General features: G+C 35.0%; 1 protein-coding gene across 1 annotated transcript in view; it reads left to right on the top strand.

Annotated features, from left to right (window-relative positions):
• The first annotated feature begins 242 nt into the window (after positions 1–242).
• The window catches only part of LOC148957071 (uncharacterized), a 151,658-nt gene continuing 140,972 nt past the window's right edge, over positions 243–10,928 (top strand). The window contains exon 1 of the mRNA XM_089097478.1: positions 243–315. Within this exon, the coding sequence (XP_088953604.1) occupies positions 243–315 (73 nt within the window). The remainder of the gene's footprint in view (positions 316–10,928) is intronic.

Below are 10,928 nucleotides of genomic sequence, written 5' to 3'. Positions count from 1 at the left end.
TCTCATCATGAGATATCATGGAGTAATGACTGTGAATTGGATTTTATTCATCTGGTGCATGGTCTAAAATAAGCTTCTTTATTTTAAGTCCGATTTAATGTTACAGTGAGCATTTTGGGTTGTTTTTGTCGTTTTGGAACAATGGACAGGAAAACAGTTCTGCTCTGTGGATACAGAATACAGTGAGAGCGGCGTTCCTTTTTTTTTTTGCGGAAACGATTTTGTATAGTTTGTCAGTTACTATGGATTCACCAGTACGTATAGTTGGGGAAGTTAAAAAGGAAACTGGAAAACATACTAAACCTACTCTTGCAGGTATCATTTTATTATTTTTGTCTAATTTTTGCCTTTTTTAATCTTACAGGATTCTTTTTTGTAAACTGTAGAAATATTAATTATTTTAATTTGTAATTTTATAATATAAATGGATTCTTTCTTGCTTTTGTGAACTTTCAAAATATTTTGTGCCCTAGATTTTATCTCTTATCTTCTTCCAAATGGTTCTATTGTATATATATATATATATATATATATATATATATATATATATATATATATATATATATATATATATATATATATATATATATATATATATATATATATATATATATATATATATATATATATATATATATATATATATATATATATATATATATATATATATGGTATTTGTTTAGCCATAAATTAAACATACTACTCAATGCCTTTTTTATGCTATTTCCAGATATAATTGGCCTAATCATTTTTGTTGGAAATGAATTTTACCCCAACCCCTATATATACCAATTCAGGGTATATATTTGCACATTAGGTGGGGGGGGGTAAAGTTTAAACTTACATACCATTTACATCAGAAACAAAATTTACCCCCACCCCCCTAATGTGTTGATATATAACCTGAATTGGTATTGGCTTTTTTAGAATTAGACTTCTTTCGCTTATTCTCAAAAGCCTTATGACAAATCATATAACCGAGGGTATGAAGAATTAAAACTGCAAGGGAAAGAAAAAAGTTTTTGATTCGCTGCTTGGCGGAAATATACTTATTTAAAAAAAAAAAAAAAAAAAAAAAAAAAAAAAAAAAAAAAAAAAGGCAGAAAGCTCAGTAACCTGGGTTGTACTGCTACTCCAAAAGAAAATTCTTTAATACACACACACCTCGAAATAAATTCAGACCAAACCAGTTTGTCAAGAGTGAGGGAAGTTTATAGGGAATCAAGTTTCTTAGCGATCTAGGAATTGTAATTTGAATTAGTGTGATTCTGCATTTGAACGTAAAAGGACGCTTGAACCACTATTTTATTTGTTGAAATCATCATTGCATGTAAATGTCTGCAGAAAAAAGGAAAAACGACATAATCCAACAGTTCGTGGTAACAAACAAAAAGTAAGAGCGATCCGGCTCAATAGTAACCTAAACTCTAAAAACCGGAATTTTGAAACCAATTGATACATCAAAAGAATCAAATTTTTATGCTGATTTCAAATATATAAGTTTCTTCAAGTTTAGTCCTACCAATCAAAAGTTACGGGCCTGAGAAAATTTGCCCGATTTTCGAAAAAAGGAAGAAAAACCTGCTAAAAGAGATAGAACCTTAATAAAAATCACACCATCAGATTCAGAATATCAGAGAACCCTACTGTAGAGGTTTCAAGCTCCTATCTTTAAAAATGTGGAATTTTGTATTTTTTGTCAGAACAAATATCACAAATGCGTTTTAATTCTTTTTTTTTTTGTTTTTTTCCCAGGGGTGATCGTATTGACCCAGTGGTCATAGAATATCGCAAGAGGGCTCATTTGAATGGAAATTAAAAGTTCTAATGCCCTTTTTAAGTGAGCAAAAAAATGGTGGGCAACTAGGCCACCTCCTACGCTCATTTTTTTTATGCTAGGGGGGGGATTTACGTGGGAGGATCTTTCTATGGAGGAAGTTTTCGTGGGGAAAGGACATTGCTATGAAGGAGGCGCCGTATTTCCCAGTATTATTAAAAAAAACGATCAGAAATGAAATATAAAAAAACAAGTTTTTCAACTGAAAGTAAGGAGCAGATCATAACTTAAAGCGAACAATAATTACTACGTATATGATCTGGGTTCACCCCCTAGTCAATACCTTGCTTTTTTCGCCAAAGATTTTTTAGTACTTTCATAAGATCTATTTATTCTAATTAACGGCCTTTGTGATTAAGGTGTCTTTTTTAAAGAATTGGAACAAAATTCGAACTTTAGCGTAAAGAGCAAGGTATTGACTAGGGGGCAAACCCCCTAATATACGTATTAAAAATATATGAATATAGAAGTTCGTTACGTAAGGTAATTCGTAAGTTACGTACTTTTATTACTAATAAAAACGTTCGTAAATAAAATTAAAGGACTTTCGAGGAAGCCATTTAACCAAATAAAAGTAAAATGAATATGAAAATTATGTTTTAATTATTCATGTACGGTGAGCCAAAATCAAAACCTGCATTAATTTAAAACTGTTCGAAAATTAAACTAAAAAAAATAATCTTTTTTAACTGAAAGTAAGGAGTAACATTAAAACTTAAAACGGACACAAATTATTCCGTATTTGAAGGGGGCTGCCCCCTACTCAACCCCTCGCTCTTTAACGTAGGGGGTTCAACCCCCCTCGTTTTTTTTAGTGTTTTAAGAGATAAAGTTGTGAGACAGAGTCAAACTTTAGCGTAAAGAGATAGGGGTTGAGGAGGGGACAGTTCCTTTCATGTACGGAATAATTTCTGATCGTTTTAAGTTTTAATGTCGCTCCTTACTTTCAGTTAAAAAAACTTGTTTTTTTTATTTGATTAGAATAAAGCTTGTGTGTGAAGTTTGTTTAAAAGAAAGAAAGATGAAAGGTATTACAAATTTGACTCTGATTTTCGAGCTACTTACATCCTAAGCCATCACAGTGAGGAACTGATGAACGAAACCGATGCTAAGATTAGGCCAAAGATTGTGCAAGAAATCTATCTATTTGATATTCAAAAATAGTTACGGCTAGGAAATTCAAAGAAAACTTTAGAAGGCCCTGTCACGACCCACTTCGTGTCGAGAAGAAAGATAGCTTAGTGCCTTCAGTGGCCTTTAGTGCCACTTTAGTGGCCTTAGTTTCTTTAGTCTGTCTTCAGTGGTGCCTCTTGTTTTAGTGCTTCTCAGTCGCAGCCACCTCGTGTCATGTATTCTGACACTGCTAAAGACGTTCATCAGAAAAGTTCAGCAGATGTCCTAGTTGTCCAAGTACATGATTTGATAGTTTAGACTCCCAAAGTCTAGGCAGAATCTTACTTTTAAGGGGAAAATTTGATCAGAAAGGGTTTTTGTTAAAGGGTAGTAAACTTTAAAAAAATTGATTGAATACTCAATAATTTGTAATTGATAAACGAGGAAATGATAATAAACTAAGGGATAAAATAAAATCTATCATTAATTTTTAAGTATATATGATAAAAAGATGAGTTATCCTGAAGGGCGATGAACATTGTAAACTTTGAAACTCTGAAGGGCGATGTTAATATGCAAACTTTTTGTATTTTTACCTGATTAAATTTTGTTTGTGTGCGTTGGAGGACAGTCCTGGTAAGTGGTCTTTCCTACAAGATTGGAGTATTGGAGCCACGTGAGTTCTAGAGATACTGAGTTATACTCAGATATATGTATATAAAAATTAGCGGCATTACTATGTAATGAATCTCTACTTGTTTGTGCTTGCTCTCTACTTTTGGGGTTCTTACTCTCTTTTCTTTTGATGTATGCTTATAAACGGAACTTAACTGAACTGAGCTAAGCTGTAGCAAATTGGCTGCAAGAAGCAAAGAAGAATATAGTTTTGAAATTGCCTTTTAACTTTAATAGGTTATAGTTAGGTTTCCTATAAAAGTTTCTGAATTTGTTTCGAGCTTTTCAATTTTTTTTATTGACTCAAATAAATACAGACAATCAACTGCGGTGAAATCGAAGTAAAATTTCAGACATCACTTGAGGAAGTTCCCGCTGGTCCATTCTTGACAAATATCGGAATCTGAATAGAAGACGATGCGGCTGAAAAAATCGAAGTTACTTATTTTCCCCGGTCTGAGGCTGTGGAACTTGGTGAAAGAAAAAAAAAACATTGGAGGAAGTTCTCAGTTCAGAAATTGATCACAAAAAAATGGTAGGAATCAGCAATACCTTCACTATTCTTTCTTGGATTATTGACTGTACCGAGGTACAAAAAAAAAAACTCACGCTCGAAGTTCAATTGGATTCTGTCACTAACGAATAAGATGATACAATACAAGCGCTAGACATAGGGCGATCAACCAGCAAATATGGAACTAGGCTTATTGGTGAGTCAGAAAAATTCATTTCTCAGAATCAGAATCATTTTAATGAAAACAGCTGTCATAGACAAATTAAAAAAAAAAATGCACTATAAGGCGCTGTTTTTTACATGAAAACATTTTTTACATGAAAACACTTCTCTACATTTTATTAAAAGCACTTGTAAAAAAAGGAACAAAGGAGTTACTAAGTCTGTTTGTGCGGCACGATACGGGCATAAGTTTGCTTTTGCTTCTGGTATTTGCGCGGACAGGCATTTTAGGTGGTAATATTGTCCTATGTACAGGACTAGACAATAAAAACTGGCCAAAACGAATCATCAGCTGAAAACGGCGATCGCGAAGGCTTGGTATTTCAAGTGACTTCAGAGCGGAGCTGTAATCTGCATATTTGTCGCAAAGAATGATCTTTACAGCTCGTTTCTGGATCCCCTCCAAATCATCACTTAAGTAATCTATGTGATGAACTTGTGGGCCCCAGACGGGACACGCATATTCAAGGATGGGTCGAATAAAAGTGAGGTACGCTGTTTTCAGCTGATAAACTGAAAAACCTAGGCGACGCATCGCCACCTGTGTCCGCATAGTATAATTTCCATTTTTAGCCCGCTCTTGTATATGAGTAGGGAAAGAACAGTCCACACTAACGGTGACACACAAGAAATTCACGAACGAAGCAAAAGGGAACAAAGTCACGTGGTAGGTAAAATCACGTTTAAGTGGGATTAACCTCAAAACCTCTGATTTATTCTCATTAATTTGAAGACTATTCGCAGTACACTGTGATTTAAACTGATCGAAAAAATTTGGGTCGAACTGGGCTACAGCATGCGAATCCTTTACGTGGTATTTAAGAAGCGCAGACAAATCATCGACGAATTTAAAACGATCGTCAAAGTCAGAAAGTACATAGTTGATAACAGCCAGGAAAAGAAGAGCTGCTAATTTGGTACCTTGGGGGGCGCCACATGTAATTTCCACCCATTCCGATTCAATATCACCGGGAAAAAGGGCGTACACTTTTTGATACCTGTGACGTAAGAAATCAACTACTAATTGGAGGATGTGCTTACGGGCACCCATTGACTTGAGATTCTTGGCGGCAAGAGGGTGCTTAATCAAATCAAATGCCTTTTGGTAGTCTACCAGAAGTAAATCTACAAACGAGCTTCCAAACTCCAACCATTCAACTACTAGGTGATAAAGCCGTACTAAATAAACAGGCGTGCTGCATCCCTTCAAGCAACCATACTGGAAGGGGTCAAGTGACGTTGAAATTTCCGTGAGAAGTTCACGATATATGAAAGATTCTGCAACTTTAGCAAAGTTTGGTGTGATCGAAATAGGTCTTAACTGATCACATGTCTTAGGTCCTTTAACTTTGGGTATTACGCGAACATAGGCTCGCTTCCAAGCATCGGGAAAGTGTTATGAATAGAAGAAGTAGAATATGAAGCCAAAAGCTTACAGCAAGCGAGAATTTTAAGAGTCGAGCAAAATCAAACTCCAACTAGACCTGGCCTTGAATACAGAAACAAAGATTCTTTATTTATAACCTGAACTAGAAACTGGCACAAAATGCAAAGCAAGGACGCCAATGCTGAAATGTTCGTCACTCACTTCCAATCAAATGGTCACAAAGCTTCTGTAGGTGGTCATATTTATTTTATAGAGAGAGATTAATCATTGCAAAGCTTAGTTCATAAGGAGAAACTAATGTATTATATAGAGTCAGAAAAAGAAAGGGAAAGAGGGCGTTGCATTATATAAACATATATATTAAATAAAAAAAAAGTTTTTTCTAACTGAAACTAAGGAGCGACAATAAAATTTAAAACAAACAGAAATTATCCCGCATATGAAAGGGGCTGTCACCTCCTCAACGCACCACTCTTTACGCTAAAGTTTTTATTGCTTTAAAAAGTAGAGTTGTGAGAAAAAGTGAAACTTTAGCGTAAAGAACGGGGCGTAGAGGAGGGGACAGCCCCTTTCATATACGGAATAATTTTTGTTCGTTTTAAGTTGTAATGTCACTCCTTACTTTCAGTTAAAAAGCTTGTTTTTTTATTTAATTTCTGAACTTTTTTGAATTAATACTGGTTTTGAATTTGGCTCACCCTACATGAATAATTAAAACGAAATTTGCATATTATTTTGCATTTTTTTTATGTAATAATAACCTTATAATAACCTAATTTTGATTTTTATTCCATTTACTTTGGAATGACTTGTGAATCATAAGGCTGTTTAATTAGAATAGTAAACTCTTTTCAAAGTTGAGAAAAAAACTTTAGCGTAAGAGCAAGCTATTGAGGAGGGGCAATCCCCTTATATACGTAATATTTTATGTTCGTTATAAGTTTTAATGTTGCTCCTTACTTTCAGTTGAAAAAAACTTGTTTTTTTCATTTAATTTCTGATTCCTTTTCAAATAATTCTGGGAAATCAAGTACCACTTCTCTTCTCCCATAAAAAATTCCTCCATGGAAAGATCCTCCTGCGTAAACTTCTCCCTCCGACCCCCACCCCTAGAAAAAATCCCCCTTAAAAACGTCTGTATATATCCCAATTACCAATACTATATGTAAATTAAATAAAAAAACAAGTTTTTTCAAATGAAAGTAAGGAGCAACATTAAAACTTAAAACGAACAGAAATTCCTCAGTATATGAGGGGGTTCAACCCCTGGTCAATACCTTGCTCTTTACGCTAAAGTTCGAATTTTGTTCCAATTCTTAAGAATGACCCCTGAATCAAAAAGGTCATTTAATTAGAATAGATAGTTTTTTCAAAGTAATAAAAAAAAATTTAGCGTAAAGAGCGAGGTATTGACTAGGGGGTGAACCCCTTCATATTTGTAATAATTTCTGTTCGTTTTAAGTTTTAATGTTGCTCCATACTTTGAGTTGAAACAATTTGTTTCTTTTATTAAATTTCTGGTTGTTTTTTAAACAATGCTGGGAAATCCGGCGGCCCCTTCAAAGAAACGTCCCTTCCCCCATAAAAAACATCCTCCATAGAGGGATCCTCCCATATATCTCCCTCCCTGACCCCCCCCCCCCCTCGCCAGAAAAAAATACCTCCTGAAAACGTCTGTATACTTCCCAATAACCAATACTGTATGTAAACAATGGGCAAAGTTCATAACTTGCAACCCTTCCCTCAGGGACTGTGCGGGATTAAGTCATCCTCAAAGATATATTTATTAGATTTTTGACTATGCTGAACAAAATGGCAATCTCAAAATTTTGATCGGATGACTTTGAGAAAAAATGAGCATGGGAGTTGAAATGAGCGTAGTTGCCCTCCAATTTTTTGTTAAGATATATTTATTAGATTTTCGACTATGCTGAACAAAATGGCAATCTCAAAATTTTGAATGTGTGATTTGGGGAAAAAAATGAGCGTGGGGGTTGAAGTGAGCGTAGTTGCCCTCCAATTTTTTGTTCACTTAAAAAGGGCACTAGAACTTTTAATTTCCGATTGAGTGAGTCCTCTCGCAATATTCTGGGAACAATGGATCGATACGATCACCCCTGGAAAGACAACAACAAATAAACACGCATCCGTGATCTTTCTTCTGGCTAAAAATAAAAATTTGTTTTACACACTTTTAATACCCACTAAAAATACACACTTTTACAGATAGGAGCTTGAAACCTCTACAGTAGGGTTTTCTGATACGCTGAATCTGATGGTTTGATTTTCATTACGACTATATCACTTTTATGGGGTGTTTCCCCCTTTTTTCGAAAATAAGGCGAATTTTTTTTAAGGCCGTTTTTTTTCAATTCCGTTTTTAGATTTTTGGTTAATATTGAGCCGGGTCGCTCCTTACTTACAGTTCGTTACCACGAACTGTTTGAAAATAGGCAATAAAATAAAACTCCAAAATAGGGATAAAATCCTTTTTAATAGACAGTGTATAATAAATTTCACAAAGCATACCAGATATTTCGGTCACATATACAGTGACCGTCATCAGTAGTACTACTAATGACGGTCACTGTATATATGACCGAAATATCTGGTATTTTTTGTGAAATTTATTATACACTGTCTATTAAAAAGGATTTTATCCCTATTTCGAACTTTTATTTTATCGTCATGGAAAGGAAGTGTAATCTCCGAAATTATCTAAGACAACAGACAAAGTTCATAACTTTCAGCCCTTCCCCCGGGGACTCTGGTACACTGAGTCGTCTTCAAAGACATAGTTTTTAAATTTTTCGACTATGCTGAAAAAAATGGCTATCTCAAAATTTTGATCCGGTGACTTTGAGAAAAAAATGGGTGTGGGAGAGGGCCTAGTTGCCCTCCAATTTTTTTCGTCGCTTAAAAAGGGCTCTGGAACTTTTAATTTCTGTTCAAATGAGCCCTCTCACGACATTCAAGGACCACTGGGTCGATACCACAGTTCATATAATTATCCAGTAAGCTTATCGCAGATCATTTCTGGTCTTCGTTCTCGGTGCGAAAAAAAAGCTCCTCCCACTTCTTCGTGCAGTTATTAATAGCGGGTTTCCACTTGTTTCCGATTCTTTCGCGTCTGACTTGTCTACCCGTGAAAAGATCTGACGCAGCTTATGTTTCTACGTTCTCTGGAGCACTCGCACCCCGGTCCGGGTTTTTATAATGGGTGAGACAGGGAATGATTATACTGGATAATTATATGAACTGTGGTCGATACGATCACCCCTAAAAAAAAAAAAAAAAAAAAACAACAAAAACAACAAACGAATAAAAACGCATCCGTGATCTTTCTTTTGGCAAAAAATGCGAAAATCCACATTTTTGCAGATAGGAGCTTGAAACCTCTACAGTAGAATTACCTGAATTGCTGAATCTTATGGTGAGATTTTCAATGAGATTTTATAATTTTTAGGGGGTGTTTCCCCCTTTTTTCGAAAATAAGGCAAATTTTCTCAGGCTTGTAACTTTTGATGGGTAAACTAAACTTGATGAAACTTATATATTTAAAACCAGCATAAAAATTCGATTACTTTGAGGTATCTATTGGTATCAAAGTCCCTTTTTAGAGTGTCAGTTACTATTGAGCCGGGTCGCTCCTTACTTACAGTTCGTTAGCACGAACTGTGATATGCTGTGTGCCGTGAGTAAAAGGCAATGTATTTAAAATACCAAAGTTCCTTCAATTTTAAATATAATTCCGACTTCCTCTAATTAAGTTAAACCTAGTTTCGAAAATGAAAAGTCCTTAATCAGCAAAGAGAAAAAGTGCAGTCACCCCCAGACAAAGAACGGCGCTATCCAAGCTTTAGATTTTGCTAAGACAGTGAGCAATAAAAAAGGTGCTACGTACAATATTTCTAAGGAAGTTTAAACGATAGGAACCGTGTGAACGCCTAAATCATCAAAAATAGTTAAGAAACAGTATTGGACGAAAGGTTCGCATCCTTGGACCACTTGGGCCAATTATGAGCCAGTTCTTACAGCGCAGAACTGAAGAGCTACCTTTGATAGTGGGGTAAAAATGCTTTTTGAGGATATTCGTAATGTAGAATCAGGACCGCTTAGACAGAATTTTTGGCGCACAATCCTTGCAAGCCTTTCATGTTGTATCTCGGTCACCATTATTGTCATTTGGAGTGACCCACTGCTATTCACCTAAATATGTAAGTTTCAATAAATCTATTGCTTTTTTTATCTGTGTTTATTTAATTTTATATGTCTGGATTCAACCTAGTAATAGGTAATTAGTTTGCAAAATCTCCAAGGTAACGTTCCCAGAGACTCGGATCTCCAGATAGCTCAAGAAAAAGAGGTCACGTTTACATGGCTGTACATTTTATTTTCACTCAATAGTTGAGGGTGGCACAGGCCTTGTTGGCATAATCTTAAGCGCTATAAGCGGTGCTATCGGAGAAATTACAAGGTGTAAGTTCATCACCTTTGGGAATAATATCGCCTTTGACGCGGTCAGTATTTAGTACCACATTTAGTATAGCCAGCCAAATTTTTCATCGCTACAAATACAATTTTTTTATTGCTACAAATGGCACGGTCGGAAATTGGAAGAATACTTGCGGACTAATTACGGTATAAACCTTATAATTTCAATTCAATTATTAGAAAGATACAGACATATATGTAAAGTTATTTGGCCTACAACCACTAAGCTACGACAGGGAAATCTTTTAAAAAATCCCAATGGAGTATCCTCCCCGGTAATATCTTAAATGAAAAAATAAAATTTATTTTACCTTGATTAAAATGCAAAAAAATATGTCAGACTACCTTAACTAGTTATTAATAGTGCAGAAATTGGTCATGAAAAATATAGAAATGGTCAAATCTATACCAGAGTACAATGGTCAATCAGATATTGACGAATTCAATATCCAATTGGCCCAGTTTGTACGACTAACAAAAACAGACCTAGGAGCGTTAGTCAACATGCTTCTACTACGATTAAAAGGCCAGGCCTTAACCTCTGTAAAACAGATACAACATACCATAGGCAATAACGCCAACTTGCCAATAAATACGGTTGATTACTTGTTAAAAGCATTTAAAGATAGGTTTATAGAAACCAGTTCTATAAATAAATTAAAACACGGAACAGTGAGTTTTGACTT

This window comes from Artemia sp. Qi Xiang Cuo, chromosome 1 (genome assembly GCF_049724085.1).
Source record: "Artemia sp. Qi Xiang Cuo chromosome 1, ASM4972408v1, whole genome shotgun sequence".
Taxonomy (NCBI): domain Eukaryota; kingdom Metazoa; phylum Arthropoda; class Branchiopoda; order Anostraca; family Artemiidae; genus Artemia; species Artemia sp. Qi Xiang Cuo.
Note: the sequence above shows the minus strand (reverse complement) of the source record. Positions and strands in the feature narration are given on the sequence as shown.